Source organism: Abramis brama (assembly GCF_963993115.1).
Source record: "Abramis brama genome assembly, chromosome: 7".
NCBI classification, from domain to species: domain Eukaryota; kingdom Metazoa; phylum Chordata; class Actinopteri; order Cypriniformes; family Leuciscidae; genus Abramis; species Abramis brama.
Genome location: NC_139969.1, coordinates 44371201 through 44392037, shown reverse-complemented (window position 1 = coordinate 44392037; position 20837 = coordinate 44371201). Strand labels below are relative to the sequence as shown.

Below are 20837 nucleotides of genomic sequence, written 5' to 3'. Positions count from 1 at the left end.
GACTTACTGCTTGTTTTCTTCTCCTTCTTTGATTTTCTGTGCTGACTGACTTGTTGCACGCCGGTCTGTTGTTGTGGGGACATTTCCACGCCCCGAAACGTGACGCTGAACGAAACGAACTGTAATTGGTTGTTTGACATGTCGGTCAAACGGCCTTATGGGCGGGCCTTGGCCAAAGAAAGCTGCTATGAATTCCAGACCTTCAGCCGTCAGTCTGAAGGTCTGGCTACGCGAGACTAGCCACTACCAGACCTACAAGATTTTTCACCAGGACTTGATGATGGCCCTCAGTTCTGTAAGTTCTGGCTTTGGACTTGTGTAGGTGCAAATGTCATCAAGTTCTTGCACTCAGTCCCTCTTTTGAAATGGAATCACTTAAAAGAGCAATTCCTGCTAATTTATGCACCATTAACGTTATAAAGTTTGATTATTCTACTTGATTGTTAGGCACCACCTTCACCTGTCAATAAATACTTTGGAGTTGGTTTGGTGATTGTCTTTAGCCTGTGTTTTTTTAATTTGCACTAGTTCTTTAGTGATTTTCATATTCTTAATCTAGCTGCTAGTGTACTTTTGTGATGTCCTCTGCAGTGCAATGAGCTTGGATCATATAAAGATCATCTCTTTGAGAGCTGTGGCAGCTTTCTTGGCCTCTCTAGTTCATTAAGCTCAGACTTTCATAGACATTTAGTTGTAATTATTGAACAGTTTATACAGCTAGTACATGTTTAATACATTCAGATGTTTAGGTAGATACCAGTTTCTCCAATATTACTGTTGCCCTTTTACAGTAATGTTCTAAATGATGAATGTTCTAACAATGTTGGTTTAGTAAAACCGATTTGTCTAAATGTGTTACCCCTTTAGTGATGTGTTGTAAATACAACTGTACTGCTACATTTGATAAATTTACACAAGACTTCCCAGAATTGTGTGTTTCCTTGAACAACATTAAAGGTGTTAAACAAGCATTTTTATGGTCTTATTCTTTATGTAGCACAATTGCCCTGGTTTATGTAGCCATTTGAAATGGCCTTCTCACTCAATATTGGACCAATTCCAAAATTGTTTTCACCACCGTTACAGGGACCAGGTTTAAAAAATACAGGAATTTCTTTAAAGCAATAAATCAGTTCTTTATTAAAATGTCTTATTTACAAATAGTATGCAAAGCACACGTAAAAAGTCAACACTCCATGAATGTTGAAAATAACCCAGCAACAAACAAGACCCAAAGGACCTGGAGCCTGTACCATGATGGTAGTTGAACAAACTCAGGGTTACAGGATTAGTTTTGAGTTGACAAAACCAAACTGATGCAGTCAGGCTTTATTGGTACCATGATGCAGCTCATCAACTCTCTCTGTCAACTCAGGCTTTGATCCTTAAGCTATGATTACTCCACGCGCGCGTGCACATAAAAGAGTGACGTCGGCACTGAACAGCCAATCGCGGGTAGAGCGAGAGCGATATATTTTTCCGCGGAGGAGCAAGAGATAATCATTCATAATTACGATGAATTTAAATATGTATTTCAAGCTCGAAACAATACGGTCTCTGCTGCCAAAGCAAGAGAAGACGTTGGAGAAAGATTGCTGATTGTTAATGTGTAAGTTAAACAAATACGTTCTATATTGATGTAAAAGTATGTGTGTAGCCTACAGTATGTGTAATATAGCCTTGTTGTGGCAAAAAATTCTCATTAAACAATCATCACTGCGTAAGAGACACTCTGAAATTCAAATGATCATTAAAAGTATTTTATTCTTGCAAGAAGGCCCAGTTGCCACACAGAAGTCACCAGTACAGTCTGTGAAACAAGTGCGACAACGAGAGGGAGGGCAGAGGAGCCTTTATAAGCGCCGAACACAGTTGAAATGTGGCTTTAGGAGGCCAAAGGTCATCTCTATCTTCACTCTGGTTTTACTGAGGGCCACACTGAAGCGGTGCTGTGGCCCTGTCTGAGGGTCATGATAGGGGGTTATTGTGTAGGTTTTTCTAGCTCAGTTCAAATTAACAGTGTTTTGTACTGTACCAAATTTAACTTGCTTTCCTCAAAGCGCTGACACAACACAGACTCACGGAAATTCATGAGTCAAGCACTGGAGCCAGGCCATTTGGCATCCAAACTTGATCATATGTTCATGACCACAAGTCGTCTGCAGATGAAATGTTTAGTAGTTTATTGTTATATATGTTAATGTTACTATTAATTTAAAGATTCATCTCACAGAAAATAATCATCTAACATTCACATCATCTCTACCTGAACATTAAGGCTGTGATAGGACTTCCTATTAACATGATCTGCCTCATATTCTCCTAGAGCAGTGGAGATTGGAGCAATAGACTGCATACATGTAGCAATGATGACTCTAGGGAATCCTATCATAAGATTAACAGAATAATAATAAAAAAGATATCAAATAATTCTTAACATGTATTATATTGTATAGTACATTTGTGAAATTTGCTTTAAAAAAAGAAAAGAAAAAAGAAGTGTGTTCATGTGATGTCACCCTACTGGCAATTTTATAAAAGCCCTCTTTTATGAACATGGTCAATAAATGTCCGGGGAACACTATTAATGAAACTATTCATGTACTCCTGATAAGACACAAAGATAAGACATTCCTTCCGTGGAAAATATGTATCTTTCATACAAGTAACTACCAGGAAAGGCAAGGGGATTTTGTCTGGCTAAAAACTCTTTCTCTACGAAGTGCTCGTCAAACAATTTGCGCTGAGATGTCCACAAGATTTGGAAGAAAAGGTGAAGTCATTGTAACAGACACTGGGAATAAGTTACGTCACCTATATGTTTCTTTGCTCTCAGCTGATTGGTCAAACTTCAGTCTGAGATCTTGAATCCAGAACATAGCCTGCCCCGGAGCAGGTTAGCCGTGCAGCGTAAGATACCATGGCAACGAACACCGATTAAAGCCAAGCTACTTTCATAGTACCTAAAACCCAGGGTTAGTGGAAACTAAACTGAAACACAGCTGGCTAGCCACCTAAACCGCCTTCATGGTACAGGCCCCAGGTGCCAACATTCCAGTTCCACCTCAAAGGTCCTGAATCCATGCCCCAACTGTGTCAGGGCTGTTTTGGCAGCACAAGGGGGACCGGAAAAATATATGGCAGGTTGTTTTTAATGTTGTTGCTGAAAGGTATCTATTAAACTAATTCCAATGATCATTTGTCTGAAAAGACTCGTCCTATGGAATTTTCTCCTGACTAAGCTACAGCTGTTAAGTCCTGGAAATCCTTTGCGTTGTCCTCCATAGACCGTGTGGACCATGTTCTTTCCCAGGATACAGCACCAAATGTGACTTAGCTTTCAGTCACCCTAGCTAAGGACGAGGCTTGCTTTTCCAAAACATCCAATGGCCACTGTAGAGAGGAAACTAGGGGTGGATTTTATTCCTTTTCAAAATAAAATGCCCAGACACAAACTTCTTATTTATAAAATTCATACTAACTTACTGTATTCATTTGTAGTGTCAATTAGTATGGAGGATCCTGGGCTCCTAGCATAAGGCAAAATCAAAATATCATTTAAAATGTTCTTAAGTATTTTCTGTAAAAATTTTGGTCAAAGTCACAGGAAGCCACTGGAAAGTGGCAAGAGAGCCACATGCTCTTTTATCTTGCCTCAATTAAGTTCTCAACATATTGGACAGTGTTGAGGTATATATCCGCCCCGAAACAGTCCGATTGCTGCAATGGATCCATGTTGTCTCGCAGTGCTATCATTTCCAGATCCAAAAGAGGACTGTCCAGTTCAGGGATATTGACCCCGGAATGAGGCTCATTTGTGTAGCCACTCTCCTCCCATTGAATCTCTGGGATGGGTATTCCCTGACAAAGACATGCGTGTATAAAAATTAGGCATATTAAATGTTATTGAACAAATTTACACTTGTGCACTGAGCCCATATCACTACTTATTACAAAACAGGTAATCATTTCAGACAATATAGAAAAATGGATTCTATTTTATGTAAATAAATGAATCATTGATTGTGTTAAAATGTGAAGGTAATTACATATTCAAGACCAAGAAAAGACCTGGGCCCTGTTTCAGAAAGCAGGTTTAGTGAATTAGTATGTTCAGCCTGAGATGAGTGGAAACTCTGGGTTTTCAGTTTCAGAGAGCAAGATCAGATAAACTCTAGATCAGTAACCCTCGTAACTTGCGCTGTGAACAAACGCTGAGTTTTCCTCATTCATAATGTCGCTATCAAAGCACATATCTGAACGCATTTACATCTTTAGAAACATTGAAATCCCGGTTAGATTTTTTTTTTTAGATCGTTTTATTTTTTTATTTTTTACCCAAACATGATCTTGAACATGACCGCTTTATTAATCTGATTAATCAGATTAAAATCTGTCATCGATGACGGAGAGAATCTCCGGACATCGTGGATTTCTCTTCAGCACAGAATAAAATCTATAGGCTACACTGTCCTTTACTGTGACTATGTGGACATTAAGGCAGCTGTCAGGTTGGACAGCTACTACTGTAGTAGCCTAATCACTAAACTAATCTGTATAAAACCAATCAATGAACAAATCTTTCATATGGTAGTTGCACTGATCGGAACATCTATATGGTAGTTATGTTGGATAGGCTATGATGTGCATATTTCTGAGTGAGGATGACTGTGGTGCAGCTGAAACAAAGAAATGTAGTTTAAAAGTGAGTTTTTGCATTATTATCTGCTGATAGTCTGAATGTGTTTTACATAATTTCATTAAACACGAAATGAACTCAGAGCTCAGGGATAAGCTCAGTTTGTTAAGCCTGCTTTCTGAAACAGGGCCCTGGCTATGCTCAGATTCTTGTCACTTCACTAGAGGTGCACACAAACAATCCTATTCTTGCTTGCACCAAGCCATGGCTTTTTGAATCCCAAGAAAGGGACTTCAATTAATAAGGGTCAAGAATCAGAACAACCTTCATTTTTTGGCATTTGGCTTTTTAATTGATTTAGGATCAACATTACTAATGCATTATTTACCTCAGAATCAGGATCTGCAACGGGGTTAAGGGCTTGGCCCACCTGCCACAACTGATTGGGTGTCACGTGTCAGGGTCTGCTCAGTCCTGATGGGATGGTTGTCCCACGCATCACTGAAGACATCTAGGCTTGCCTGAATGCGCGGTAGGAAAACATAGTGGCAGCAGAATATGTGTATGACGTTGCTGATGTCAAGTAGGTGTTCGTCCTCAAGAGAGTGCAGGATATTGTAATACACTCCTGTAACACTCATGAACAAATCACGCCAGAGGCGCTCAATCCTGTATAAAAAAAAGGAGGAAAATAATACATTTTTCATAACTTGTCCTTTAAGATCCTTTGAATAACTTAACTTTTCCCCAGCCATTGAATAAATGGCCATGTTTCAAATTGATTATTGTATACATTTTAATAGAAATCAACTGACATGGGAGTTAATACTATAAATTAAATTCTAAGAGTTTTTTTTATTTTTTATGTTTGCGATCATGGCCAGTAGATTTTTTTGGTGAGGATATTGTCTGTTCTTACAAATGCTTATGGTAGGCATCTTAATAAATACTACCTTTAGGCTTCCAAAATTAAGTTTTTACTCACCGCTGATTGTGTACGCTTTTCCCCGCAATGAAGCTGTTAATGTCAGTTCCACGAACTGAGAACATTAAATCCGCTATCCCTCTGTGATCTCCTCTCACTCTGAAAATAAAACATGAATTTTGGTCCCATCAAGGACACAATTATGCAGAAGTGCCAACAAATAATACGTGAATCCTTTAAATTTCCCTGCATTTTTGCATAATATTGTAATAAAATATGGTCTGACAGGTCTATGTACTGTATGTAGTATAATTGATCTGTAGGTGCTCATAACGTATAATGAGAAATACAAGTCACTTCAATTGTTTTTCTTTCCTAAACCGGTAAAAAAGCAAGAATACTGGGCCCTGTTTCAGAAAGCAGGCTTAAAAACTGAGCCTGATATGTGAAACTCTGAGTTCCAGAACAGCTGATCAGAATTAGTTCAGTCAACTCGAAGTATGTTTGTATATATAACTCTAAGTAAGTATGTGTGAGGTTACAGCATACTGTAGTTGATTAATGTTAGAGACAACAATTTAAAAGTAGCCCATGTCATGTGAAAGAGAAAGAGACCATTGAGAATTCTGTAATATCATCTTTAACAATTGTACATAGATGTGCTAATGAGCTTATACAAGTTTCAGATGCAATTTAGTGACCTGGAGGGGTTTGTGATGATGATGTCCGTCCACTTGTAGGTCCAAGCATGTGTTCAGACTATGCTACTTTGAACCAACTGCAAAGCACTACTATATGTGCAATAATAATTTGAGTGTTTTTTTTATCTGATGAAGCCTTTTGAGGGAAGCCTCAAATTTACGCAATTACAATAATAATTACAATTAAATAACATCACTACCTCAGAGGAGCTTCATTGAAGAATGCCAGGTGGGTATCAGATCGGTTGTTGTCTGCTACTTTAAGGTACATCATCTACACATACAGGAACAAATAGAATAATACATCAATACTGTCAAGAGTGTATTTTCCCCTGTAAAATAAGTCAGCTGACAAAGTTCTGAAGGGGTAAAAACAATGTCTAAATGACAGGTGGAACAGTAAGAACTATTGAACTATTGAATCATTCAATTTACAACGGGATTTCATGACATGAGAAATCATCAAAACAGTTAATTTGAGTTCAGTTCATAATAAAGAGTTCAGCACTGATAAAACTGCATTGGTATGAGGAATAGTTCACTGAATGGGACAGATGTAAACATGGCAGGAAAATTGTTAAAGGTTAAAAGTACACCCTCAAAGTTAACATGTTCATGTCATTGACTTTCCTGAAACCATTCAAGTAAAGAATCTATTAAAAATCAACGGGACTCAGGAATATGCTGTGTATGCCAAGGCTAACCAGTTGCTTGTTTTTTAATTTGTCATGAACATCCAAGAGAACATAAGGACATTTGCTACATGTATTCATGTAAATAGCCTAATGCAAACAAACAATCTTTAATTTTCAAAGATTAGTTTCTCCGTTCGTTTTCACATTTCAAAAATACATACAGAATTCATGTTGCAAATTATCCTAATGGTCTCTTGGATGTTCAGGGCAAATCTAAAAAATAAGCAACTGGTGAGGCTTAGCATACACATACAAAGAATCAGGATCAGAAGACCCCACTTTAAAATGCATAATTTAATCAGTATTTGGAGTAAAGCTATAGGAGTTTGCAAAGACCGGCTGATTCTGACTTTTTCAAATTACAGTGAAAATCTATAACATGAATTAGGAGGTTACAGGTGAGTTGGTATGGACTGACCCTAGGGGTAGGCTACACTGCTGATGACAGAAAACCATAGAAGTCAAATATATTTAACGTATATATATATATAAACGTTTAGTGTTGGTAATGGAGTAAGACAAGGGGGGTTACTCTCCCCGGCCCTTTTCAACCTGTATATGAATGACTTATCAGAACAACTAAGAGGCGGCAAAACCGGTTGTATGATTGGTAACGCTTTAATAAATCATTTTATGTATGCCGATGATCTGGCTATTGTTTCCCCTAGCAGTGCTGGATTTCAACAGTTGCTGAATATATGTTCTGATTATGGGCTCAAATATGATGTGCAGTATAATGCTAAGAAGAGTGTTGTCATGATATGCAGAACAAAAGGGGATAAAGACCTCAACTTTCCAGTTTTTTATCTGTCAGGCAAATATACCTGGGGCACTTCCTCACAGATCAATTGTCTGATGATGATGACATGTATAGGCAGTGTCGTATGATTTATGCTCAAGCTAACATGTTAGCAAGAAAATTCTATATGTGTTCAGACAATGTTAAGATAAGGCTCTTTCAAGCCTACTGTACTCCACTCTACACTGCCCCATTGTGGGCCAAGTTTAAAAAGACAACCATACATAAGCTTCAGGTGGCCTATAATGACTGTATGCGGATATTGCTTCAAAAACCTAGGTGGTGTAGTGCAAGTGAATTGTTTTGTAAGGCAAGAGTCAACACTTTCCAGGCTTTATTGAGAAATCTGATGTACAAATTTATTGGTCGACTGGATGGTTCTCAGAATGGTATTATTAAGTTACTGGCAAATCCTAGTGAAAGTGTTGTGCGATACCAGTCACATCTGTGGAAGCACTGGTATAACTGTCTTTTATAATTGGTAATTGTTTTTTTTGTTTTTTTTAGGGAGGGGTTGAGTGTCTGTAATGTTGGATGGTTTTCTAATGGACCTTGAGTCTGTCAATAAAGTTGAACTGAACTGAACTGAACAGTTTCTAAGGAACACTACCTGTTTGTACAGAAAATAAACTGAAACGTATGAGAAGAAAACATCTTCCATGCTTAAAATGGGGTCTATCAGTAACATTTTGCAGTTCTTTGTCCTTGACAGGTAAAATTCTTACCTTTCTTGAATAGCCATCTATTCCTCCAAAAATAACAAAGTTGTACCTAGGTTAAAATAAATCAGACAAGTATTAAGTCCAAAACACACTACATAACATCTCCAACAGCCTATGTCTTACAATACAATATCTATGGGAATGTAAGCAGAATAAAATCAGTTCATGGCACTATAATTCAATGAAGTTCACTGTGATCTATTACTCTGGTTGATGTGATGCAATATACACAATGCCAGATACACAACTAGAAACAAAAACGAACTATACAGATAGTGTGCAGACATACCTGATGAGCTTGTGATTGGTGTCAATGTGCACCATGTACTTCGGGTAAGGAACCGTGTACGTCCTCCTCACCACACATCTCAGACGAGTCATCCTGGAAAGCGCACCTACACTGTCCACGCGATGCATGGATGCATACACTCTGTTCCATTGCACTCTGTGTCCCTGTGCAAGTAGAGCACCTTTGACTACTCTGCACCCAGCATCTGGCATTGTGCTCTTAATTCCTGTGATCAATGAGTCCAATTCATCATCACTGCAGCCACTGTATGAGGCAGATATAAACAGATCATTTTCAGCCATCCGCCTAAAAAGCGTAGCTCTCGACACACCGAGGAGTCTAGCGATGCATTTTGATGGCAGCCCAAGTTCTAGAAGATGTGTGAGGGTCTCTGCTGACGTCGTCAATCGTGGACGCCCACGAAAGCCCTTCTGCAAATCCAGTGTTATAAATGTCTGCTCATTCTCTATCTCCTGCTGGATAACAGTACTTAAATTTGTAAGTGCATACAGTAATTCTTCACCTACATTCACTGCGTCATCCAGAGCACTTAATAAAACTAAATTCTGATGGCAAACAAAATGTAACCCTTCCATGTCAAGAGGCTGCCTCTCCAAGATGTGTAGCAGTCGGTCATGCAATCTCTGAAGGATTTCACGCTTCAGTGATTCCTAAGGGATAGAGAGAAATAGACATTTAATTTTATTCACTTGCTGTCTGTAAACTTTTTCTCAACTTTCCCCTTAAATGCAGAATCAGAATCTGTGAATTGGAGGCCAACTTCAGCTTCGTCTTATGCCGGTTTCACATACAACGCAAAATTGGACCCGAAACTGGGTCAAACAGTCACTTAATTCACAAGAACTTTATGGAAAGATACTAGCCTGACCCTATATTAGCATGCAGACGCGCTAGCTCAGCTCGCTAGCTTATGTTGATAGTTGCACAATTAAACCGGTTAACATTAACAATTACACAACATCTCATAACAAGGAGATAACTAGCTAAACACGTCAAGTTATACTTACCGCTCCCCTGTCGTTGCCAGAAGCCATGTTGAGGTCTCAACCAACTGACAGAACTCCACCCACCGCGCCCGCGCCCGCACTTCATGTGATTGGCTTATAAGTAAACAATCCCCCACGTGGGGTGCGTTCTTGTGATTGGCTAAAACAAGGGAGATATCTGATTGGTCGCAGATCATTCCCTGTTTAAAAAAAAGGCATTTGTGTGTCGAGCCAAGTCAGGGGAGTCTCAGAATTCACACACAAATGCAGTGAAGTTCACAGACCGCAAGCAGTTTGTAAATCAAGATATATTTGTGTGTGCATCAGAAATACATTTCTGAATCTTGTCCTGAGCATTTCTGAATCTTGTGTGCATTTGTAAATTTTGTTTGCATTTCTGAATTGTGTGTGTATTTATGAATTTTGTGTGCATTTCTGAATTTTGTATGCATTTGTGAATCTTCGTATGCATTATGAATCCTGTGTGTGCATATGTGAATGTAGTGTGTGCATTTATCTTTATTGAGACTCTTTTAGCTCCATAACCCCCCTCCAACCTCTCTGGGAAACGCGTATCTGTGTTACAAATGCCCCAGGCACAACGTTTAACCATATTTTTGATAAAACTACGACGGTAATAGCCTGCCGAGACCAAAAATATGAGACGCCTGCGTTAAAGTCAATGGAGCGCTGTGAAAAAGTGTCGGACCTCGGTCGGTCGGAGCTCGTTCTTGGCTGCGCTGTGATTGGTCAATCTACATTCTAGGGTGTGGCTTAGCCAAAGGCGAATTTAGGTCCAAGCAAGTGCGGAAGGGGCGGGACTTAAGCTCTATTGACAAGCCGTTACTGGTTGCCATAGTGATCTCGGGAAAGGAACTCGTTAATAATTGCCATCACATACGCAACAAACATGTAAGTAAAAATACACCATATAGACCAACGCTACTTTTGCGTCATCGAAGGGTAACGCCCCTTTTTGGGGGAAAACAAACGGATTCCCCTGAGAACAGAACTCGCTCGCTCTAGACCTGCAAAGTTTCTTGATAGCAAAAATCGCACAAACATACACTCTCTTTGGACTATTCAGACATCTACCACTATCTCGTGGAATCACCAAGTAAGTAGCCTATTTTTTTTTTTTTTGTCATTAACACACTCACAGTATGACAAACTCATAGACTGTAAAAAATAGTACAAACTAGACGATGAGGCCATGTCAAGAGGAGTTGGTGGTTTACTTGGATCATATTTCACTTGATTTAAGCTATTGACATAGTTTTGTTGTCGACTAGCTATAACTTTAGAAAGACGAAGCTGCTAGCAGCTACGTGATTAACGTTCTCACTAGGCACGCTACCTTGGCTGTTAACTGATTTTACTGTTGAAATAGTGGCAGGCTAGGACTAAAGTGGACTTGGCTGGTTTCTGCTTGTGTCTAGAAAGTGCTAGGACTTTGAAAGTTGTAAAAAGGTTTACAGTGTACGGCAAAATATGTATGGGACCTATGTATGGGGCATGTTTTTCATTGTCTCTACCCCACTTAAGGTACGGACTATTTATGTTTTTAGCCTCTGACATGATTGTTCTGATTACAGTGTTTGAGGGTTTCTTACTAGTATAGCTAGTCGACAACAAAACTGTCAATAGCTTAAATCAAGTGAAATATGATCCAAGTAAACCACCGACTCCTCTTGACATGGCCTCATCGTCTAGTTTGTCATACTGTGAGTGTGTTAATGACAAAAAAAAGGGCTAACGTTACTTACTTGGTGATTCCACGAGATAGTGGTAGATGTCAGAATAGTCCATATTTGGCCACTGCGTGGGGTCATTAATCCAGTTTTCGACCATTTCAAAGGGACACCTCTGTAACTCCCTATCCAGTAGCTTCTTTAAATACCGCTCACGGTCCTCGGCCGGCAAAGAGAGTGTATGTTTGTGCCATTTTTGCTATCAAGAAACTTTGCAGGTCTAGAGCGAGCGAGTTCTGTTCTCAGGGGAATCCGTTTGTCTTCCCCCAAAAAGGGGCGTTGCCCTTCGATGACGCAAAAGTAGCGTTGGTCTATACAGTATATGTTATTTTACATGTAAAATGTGTTTACACATTTGTGTTTTACATGTGAGTCATGACATGTCAGGAATCAGCGCAGCCTACTACCCCCTCACAATCGCGTGCGCGCGCGCGCAGGTTGTAGCCTGTCAATGACGGACACTACATTCCGGGGAAAACTGCGGAAATCTGCGGAGGTTTCTGCGGAAGCATCCCACAGGCTTGTGTGTATGTGAGGTAGAGAGAGAAACAGTGGAACATGTTTTATGTAATTGTATAAAATATGAGGAAAATAGAAGAAAACTCAGGGAGAAATTAAAAAACATAGGAGGGGGAGGGATAAATGTAAAGAATTTGTTAGATGGTGAAGAAAGTAAATATAAGTTGGTGATTGAGTTTTTAAAACAAAGTGGTTTATTGAATCGAATTTAGTTTTTTTTTTATTGTTTTTTTTTTTTTATATTATTATTATGATCTTACTCCGACTCACACTCCAGCATAGTAGGTGGCGGAAATGCACCTAGACGTTAGATGCCACCCGCCAATAAACAAAAAAGAAGAAGAAGAAGAAGAAGGTTTCTGCGGGAGTCTGCGGGCGCGGATTCCGTGCGGGCCTGGTCATGAGGCATTGTCAGGTATTTATAAAAGAAAAATAATTTCAAATGTTAACTGTCAATTTCGTAACCACCCTTTTTAGGGGAAAACAAAACTTTACGGCAGACGCATAGGCGAGCGAGGCCTGCCCAGCTAGCAAAAATTGTGCGGGCCGAAAAGCGGCCCGAAGGCTAAAACAATCGGCCGATCCTCGGCATGAATCTAGGTCCGATTGCTCTGCGAGCGCTCGGTTTTAACGCGGCCCGAGGCGGCTGGATGATCGAGAGCGCGGTCTCGCGCTTCGGGCCTGACGGCGCTGTGAAGTGGCGGCGGTGGGCGGTGGCTGTGAGCTCTGGGCAGACGGTTTCGCACGGCCTGTAGTGATGGGATTTATGGCTCTTTGAGGGGATCCGGATCTTGGCGATCCGTTCCTTTCAAAGAGCCGTTCAAAAGAACGGCTCTTTTGGCTCTTTTTAAATATTTAGTCAGTTTTAAGAAGCCAGCTTGGGGGCATCTCAGTTTATCCTGGAAATAATCACTGGGAGGAATGATGAGGTGAGATTTGTAGTCAAATAATTAAAACTCAGATATCACACACCAATATCTGAGTTTGAATTATTCTGAAATATTGATTATTACCTCATTTGTCATGTGTGGACTATATTCCATAGGGTTGCACAACATCCCTCTGCTTAGACAGTGACATCACTATTTTGGATTTACCTTTAGTACAAAGTGTGTGTATGTGTAAAGCTACGTTGACTTATGTTATTCATACAATACCTACTCACAAATAAACATCAAAAACAAAGCCGGCTGCAATGAATTTCTGTGCAAAACAGCTTTTACTACAAACACTTCCACACAAGAACATTGTTATCACACAAGAACATTTTGATAGAAAACAAAAAATATTTAAAGTTTTAAATATATACTGTAGATAAAATTAGAATAAATAAAATGGAAATGTCTACATGGCACTCGCACGTGTTTTTTTTGTTTTTGTTTTTTTTAACTGGAGTAAGCATGTGACGGCAGCGTGCACAAGTCATGGCTCCGCTCCCATAGATATCATATATAAACGCTAGATGTCTTATGGCGCAGTCACTTCCGGCATCACCGTTCGGCCATCTTACCGCAGTGAAGCTGTGCATTAGGTCAGTGGTTCCCAAACCTGTCCTGCCGGCACCCCAACACTGCACGTTTTCTTTGTCTCCCTAATCAAACACACCTGATTCAACTCATCAGCTCATTATCACATGGGTTAATGAGCTGATGAGTTGAATCAGGTGTGTTTGATTAGGGAGACAAAGAAAATGTGCAGTGTTGGGGTGCCGGCAGGACAGGTTTGGGAACCACTGCATTAGGTGAGTGATCAGCATGCACACAAATCCTCATATCTCGCTGAAATCTTGACGGATTTACAAACGGTTTGGTTTCTTACAAACGTTATTAACGTGGCTATAATTCCGAATGCTTGAACATGTATGTTATAATTATTCATATGTATGCAGTGTATGTATGTAGTGTCATAAATACATCTCTGACGTTTATAACAAACCAAACCGTTTGAAAATCGGTAGAAAATTGAGCAAGTTATGGTTATTTAAAAGTATATGCACCATTAAATGAGTGAGCGAGCACACTGTGGCAAGATGGCCGCCACGTGCGGACGTCGACCTCCATTGGCCAGCAGCGCGCACGAGACATCTAGCCTTTAGCTTCTACCCAATGACAGAGGCACGCAGGGTTTTTTTTCCACTGGAGTACTCACGTGAAGGATGCGTGCACAACTATCATCATGCTGTTAGGCAGTAGCACCCCTGCGCTGGGTGCGCCCCTCCCCCTATAACTGTTCTGTCTCGCGGAGGAGCTAATTTGTGTGCATCTGTGTGAAACACGCATAGGAAAAAAAGAACGATAGAAAGAACGGCACCCCTCCAGCCGCGACTCGGCTCCCATCGTTCATGTTTATGAGCCGTTCAAAAGAATCGGTTCGTTCGCGAACGTCACAACTCTAACGGCCTGCTGCAGAGCTGGAGCGCTTCGGGAGGAAGTGCTTCATGGCCTGCGACGCTTTCTGCACCTCGGCGAATCTCTCCGCAAAATCCTTCACGGAGGATCCGAAGAGGCCAGCGGGAGAACGCGGAGCGTCGAGGAACGCAGTGCGCTTGGACTCGGCCATCTCTGAGAGCGTTAGCCACCGGAGAGCGAGGTCCATGGCGCTCCTTAAGTCCGGCACGCAGATCGCGTCAGGTCCTTTCTCATCCAGCTTTCGGAGGAGATCGGCCTGGAAGATCTGCAACGTGGCCATGGTGTGCAGCGCTGACGCAGCTTGCAAAAAAGAAGAAAGCGCGGCGGAGCAGGCTTGACGTCGTGCGGCCAGCCTGCTTTTGAGGGTAGGGCCAGCTTAGCGCGCCGTCCAGCGGAGGGCAGGCATAAGTGGGCTGCTATCGCCTCTTCGACCGGCGGCCGCGAATGGTATCCCCTGTTCTTGGCATCGTCAACTGCAGAGAATGCCAAAGAAACAGATGGACGCACTCTAGCTGAATAGGGGGCGTTCCAGGACTTAGCGACTTCTTCATGTAGCTCAGGAAGAAAAGGCGCTGGTCTGGACGCAGGCGAAGCGCGCTACCCGGGCAGAAAAAAAGCCATCCAGCCGGTTGTGAGCGGGCTGCTCGGGCGAAGACCACTCGAGGCCGAGGCTCGCCGCGGCCTGTGCGAGTACTCGCATGAGCTCCGTCTCGATGGACGCTCTCTTGCCTGACGATGTGCGGGCAGGGGGCGCGAGATCCTCAGAGCTCGCCCAATCCTCACTGCCTGACGCCAGGATAGAGCAGGAACCATCCTCTCCCGGCAGGGCTTCCTCGTCAGCGATGTCGATGGAAGCGGCGGCAGACAGCGGCCGCTGTCCGTCAGGAAGAGAAGCTGACGAAGCCGGTGAAGCAGGCGGGCAGGAATCTTTGCCGGCTGGGAGAAGGTTCCGGGACCCGCTGGGCACGGCGCTTTTTATGGCGCGATACCGCGGGGGAGCAGTCTCGGCGAAAAATGCCAGGCGAGTCCTCAGAGTCGCCATGGGCAATAGCTCGCAGTGAGGGCAGCCGCCGTCAGCGAACGCGAGAACTGCGTGCTCCTCACCCTGGCAGGAAACGCAGATCACGTGGCGGTCCCCGTCGCTGAGTGTGGCTCTGCACGAGCCGCAGGAAGGCATCTTAAAAAAGACGCTACTCTTTTAGGATGTGTGTCGCGGCGGCGACACACACACACACAATAACAGAGAGTGAAAGGATATGAGCGCCGGATAGCGCAGCAGGAAGGCAAGGAAGGCGGCGCGGCCAGCGACTTCAGTGACTCGTCCCGCTGAAGGTGCTTTTTCAGACGGCGCGGCTTCTCTCCGGATCCAGCGATGCGTGTGCTTCGCTTGAAGGCTGAAAAATCAGATAATAGCTGCCTGCGAGCGGTATTTATAGGCCTAGGCCTCGCCCGTTTCGGCGGGATGTGACGCAGCGGGCGCGAAGGGCCCTCATTGGGTCTGACGTCACACCAGGCCTCGCTCGATAGGCTTGCTGCAGTTGCCACAGAGCAGCCAATAGGCGCGCGAGCTGCCTCGCCTATGTCTGTATGCTGCCGCAACGCGTTTTGCATTATTGAAAAATTAATATTCAATTCTTCAATATCTCGCGGAAAAAGGATTTTCCCCTAGCGTAAGATATCTTACGCAGTACGAGAGACCTCTCGTAAGAGAACCGTGCGCACGCACATCCTACGCAGTTTTCCCTTAATAAATCACAATCAATTCTAAATGTAGCACAGCTTTTGCGGCTTCATGTCACGCCCATAGTTGCCCATAAATAGTCCGTGAAACGCCCACAAGTTAATATTCATCGATTGCGAAATCATGGCAAACACAGAGAGGAAAAAAACAGGAAATGTAACTTCACTAAATGTTGTTTGAAGGGCACAGTGTGGGCATTACTAATGTGCGTCTTGACGGCCATTGTACATCATTACGCATTGTGATGGCATCATGGCATTTTATTACCACCCATTTGATTGCATCTGACAAGCTACAGATGTGTTATGAGGATGAATTGCATAACATGCCAATATTATTGCAGAACATATTTCACTTTTCTTTTTGCAAATATGTGTTAATTTGCATTTCTGTTGTAGTGTTCGTTTGATTTTGTTTGTTATACACTGCAGATCGATCAAACGGGTGTTCGTGTAGGCTGTTAATTGTAAGACTTGCTTTGTAAAGTCTTTATGTTATTTATGAGAGGCAGTATTGCCATTTCTTTTACACAACGGTCTAAAGTTTCACACACTTTCACGTGTTTCTTCCATCTGCCGACGGTGTCTCCATTTCTCATTTCACCCGTTTTTGTGCGTATGCCTGGGTCAGAGCTTGCGTGAAGGACCGCACATTTTCCAGTCAAGTTTGCTTTTTATAAATACCAATTATTGCGTAGAGAGCAGCGTACGCCTTCTTTTGTGCGTACGCAACGTTTATAAATGAGGCCCTAGATCTGGTCCAGCTCTGTTCTGGATCTGGTCCAGAATCATGCCGGATCAGGGCCAGCTCATTTTGTTGACAGTACACAAACACACTCGCTCGCTCTACATATCTAGAATTTCATGAATCTTCTCATTTACATGATCTTATATCTTATGGTCTTATGCCACTGATATTTTTTCTGTTTTTAACACAAAATGCTTAGGCAATAAAAAGTACTAGTAAAGTGTAAAAAGTAAAGTGAATTACTGTACTTTTTTACACTAAAATACCACCTGATAATCTATTGTTAGCACTAACTCACAGCCACTACTTCACAGTAAACATGCATTCAAAGAAAAAATATTTGGACAGTAAATTTGACATATTCAAGGGCTTTACTTTTGATCCATTTTTTATTTATTAAGCATATTAAAACAAATTCACAAAAGAAACAATGCAAAACAGTGCCACTGTGCATCTTTTCTTTTTATTTTGATCATTTTTGCACAAGTACTCAAAGTTTATATAAAACACTTAAGTCTCTACTTGCCGTTAACGGGATAGTTCACACAAAAATGTAAATTCTGTCATTAATTACTCACTTTCATGTCGTTCCAAACCAGTAAGACTTTTATTCATCTTCTGAACACAAATTAATTGAGATCTTTTTAATGAAATCTGAGATTTCTTTCCCTCCATTGACAGCTACGCAACTACAAGTTAAACAGTAAAGATTTTTAGCTGAAAATGTGGTCATTGATGATTCATATAATGCAAGTCAATAGCTACAGGCAGTTTGAGTCAAAAAAACATATTACAGGCAAAACAAAAGTAATACCTGTGGCTCCTGACGATTCATTGAGGTCGTATGAAGCAAAACAATTGGTCTGTCAAAGAAACTGAACATTATTTACAACATTATTACCTGTAATCCACAGCCTCTGCAAACAGTCGTGTGTCACGGCGGTCTTGTTTTGCATGTAATATGTTTGGTTTTTTACCATTGTTTAATGTTAAATCTTCTACTTTTCTTTCATTTTGTGGTAAAACTATTCTTATTTTTTCATCATTTATCAGGAGCTCACCGAAACAAGCAATGGCTTCCCAGCCAAAAGATTCATTTCATTTTCACGCACACGCTTCAGTTAATGTCATCATTGAAAGGTCAGTATGTTCAAGCTTTTTGTCCTTCTTTTGCTCAAACACAATGTTGTCGATGTGTCCTAGAAGTTCCTCAACATGTGCTGACAAGGCTGGATGAAAGCTCTTAGGTTTTGTCATTTTCCCAGTCTTTATTTGCCACCATTTGTTCCACATGGGTTTCAGTGAGCCTTTCACAATTCCTTGAAACAACTCCTGAAAAAAATATTTAGTATAGCAAACAATATCTAGCCATTTTAAATTTTGTAAAGTCTTATACCTGAATTTCAGTATCACTGACAAGAGAACAAATTCCTTTTTTTCCCACCTCCTCGACTGTCCTATATTTTAAAAATCATCGATCTACTTGAATTATTAAACTTTTAAATTGATTTATATGAATGAGGACACACATTTTACACATACCTTTTATACTTCATATGCTGAACAGTGTTGGAAAGTTTTCTTTCATCGAAGCAGAGACCAGGAGACAGTCGGGATCGCGTTCAACGGAAGTTATTCTTTATTGAGAACTCCGCTGTACGTTGCTGTAGTACTTCCAACATGATCTAACTCTAATACAGTATGCATTGTAGTTATATACATTCCAAGGGGGAGGGATTACATAGAGGTGGAGACTCTGAACAAAGCATGCAAATGAAGTAGGAACACACCCTACTCTGAGAGCACTACCAGTCCTAATTCAATCAGCATAACAGTCTATTGCATTGCAAATTGCATAGACGAATCATTCGTGTGCTAATCCCATCAATCTGAGTGATACTGGGACTCAAAGAGCCATTAAAGACAATAAGGAGAAAGTCAATCAACCTAACTATTCAACGTCTGGGCTCCGAAAGGTGAGAATCTCAGTGATCTGACTCATTTAAAACACAATAGAGAAAACAGGTCTGGCAGGAAAGGAGACTCTTGCTGGAGACTCAATAATCATCTGAAATCAGTCTACTAAACTTTATCAGTTTATATACTATTGCAGTGGAAAAACTAAATTAAACATTTAATAAAAATGTAATCCAACAACAGCATATGCTGCCATTGATGATGCGTGATATCTTCTCAGATGCCACAGATCTTCTCCCTGTATCACTTTGTTTTTCATAGAGGTCCATTTGTCCCTCACCTCCATTTCTGCCATCTAATGCAATAAACATATTACATAAACAATAAAAGTTGTTAAAGTAATGTAGATAAAAATTTAATAAAATAAATAAATAATAGCATTTATTTAACTTACTGTACAAACCAAAACCCCACAGTTGTTAAGAGTCAGCCAGCCTCCACTGTTCTGGGTACTCAACAGTCCATTTCCCAAGTCCCAAGTATTTTCAGAAATTGACTTGTAGTTGCCAGTGGGGTCGTAAACTCGAAAACGATTCAGCAAACCATCCAAGACTTTTACAAAATAAACAGAAACTGCTTTAACCAGAGTAACAACTGTTGAGTAAAAATGTATTTTTTTATCCACACATACCCACAAAATGAAGTGGTTTCCCTTTTCAGGGCTCTGTGCACCAACAATTCTTGGAATAAGGACCGTGTCACTTTGTCTAGACGTTGTTTAATGTTAAATCTTCTACTTTTCTTTCATTTTGTGGTAAAATTATTCTTATTTTTTCATCATTTATCAGAAACTCACCTCCTTTAGAAAGACCACCGGGACCACTGGCAGCCCTGCGGCAAAGGTGGAGGAATGTAAAGGTAAAACAAGGGAGTTCAGCACTCATACCATGCACTCATTTATTTTAAATGCGTTTTATAATAGATATTAAGGCTTTAGAGATGATTGGAAGTTTTGTTCTTCATGCAGCTGTAATGTACCCTGGAAATCCAGAGTTCTTTTTTTTTTTTTTTTATTATTATTATTTTTTATTATACATAAGGTGAACACAGAACACAACAACAGAACACAAAAACAACAATAAAACAGCAGTAATAATAACAGTAATGAAAAAAACAACGACAAAAAAACCCAGCAATGACAAATAATAATAGTAATAAGTAGAAGTATTTAAATAGTAATAGCATGTATAATAATAATGATAATAATATTTTGTGGTGACGGTAACAGTAATATCAGTGATAACAATAACAGTAATAATACAATAATGATACTAAGGATGGTGATAAGTTGATTGGTCGTAGTGTTATCCAATTGCGTGCAGTGAGATTTTCAAATGCATGCTTGGTGCCGCCCCTCGAGCTGGGCGATTTTCATTAGTCGATGCCAGACCATTCTTCTTTCAGATTTAGGTCTGGATTTCCAGGCTAGCTGTAATCAGTGGCAGTTCTAGACCATTTCAACTGGGGGGGCCAAACTGAGGCCAGTTGTACTGTTAGAGGGGCCAGTTAGACCTTATTGTTGTCATATCATTTTCTGCACTGCACTGCCAGGCATTAACAGGCAAAATACCATGTTTACAATCATTCAACAATGTATTTGCATTTCCATTATATTTTTACATTTGCATTACATATTCAGTACATATTACTGGCCCCCCTCTAGAACTGCCACTGGCTGTAATGGATAAATATCAGTAATAATTAATAATTTAAAAAGTATAATTATTAACAAATACATATATTTAAAATATAATACATAATTATTCAAAATAATATAGTCAGAGAATTACTTTTCCTCTTTTCCATAAGCTCAAAATACTCATACTCAAAAACAGAGAAACTAATATGCAGCCGATGGTTAAAATACAGTGAGATTTATTTTTGTTATTCCAAAACGTCATTACATTTAAAGTTAAA

The 20837-nt window shown here is 40.6% G+C and overlaps 1 protein-coding gene and 1 long non-coding RNA gene across 2 annotated transcripts; one reads left to right on the top strand and one right to left on the bottom strand.

Moving 5' to 3' along the window:
* Positions 1-3397: 3397 nt before the first annotated feature.
* LOC311087336 (uncharacterized protein) lies at positions 3398-9270 on the bottom strand. The gene is made up of 6 exons (XM_084120676.1): positions 8771-9270; positions 8485-8530; positions 6466-6539; positions 5625-5723; positions 5028-5308; positions 3398-3861 (listed from the first exon to the last, which is right to left on the bottom strand). Exons 1-5 carry the CDS (start codon positions 9070-9072, stop codon positions 5053-5055), a joined length of 777 nt encoding a protein of 258 aa, XP_083976802.1. The 5' UTR covers positions 9073-9270; the 3' UTR covers positions 3398-3861; positions 5028-5052.
* Positions 9271-12151: 2881 nt separating this feature from the next.
* Positions 12152-19778, top strand: LOC311087394. The gene is made up of 3 exons (XR_014607264.1): positions 12152-12462; positions 17997-18083; positions 19709-19778. It is a non-coding gene; the product is annotated as an uncharacterized lncRNA (long non-coding RNA).
* The last annotated feature ends 1059 nt before the right edge of the window (positions 19779-20837 follow it).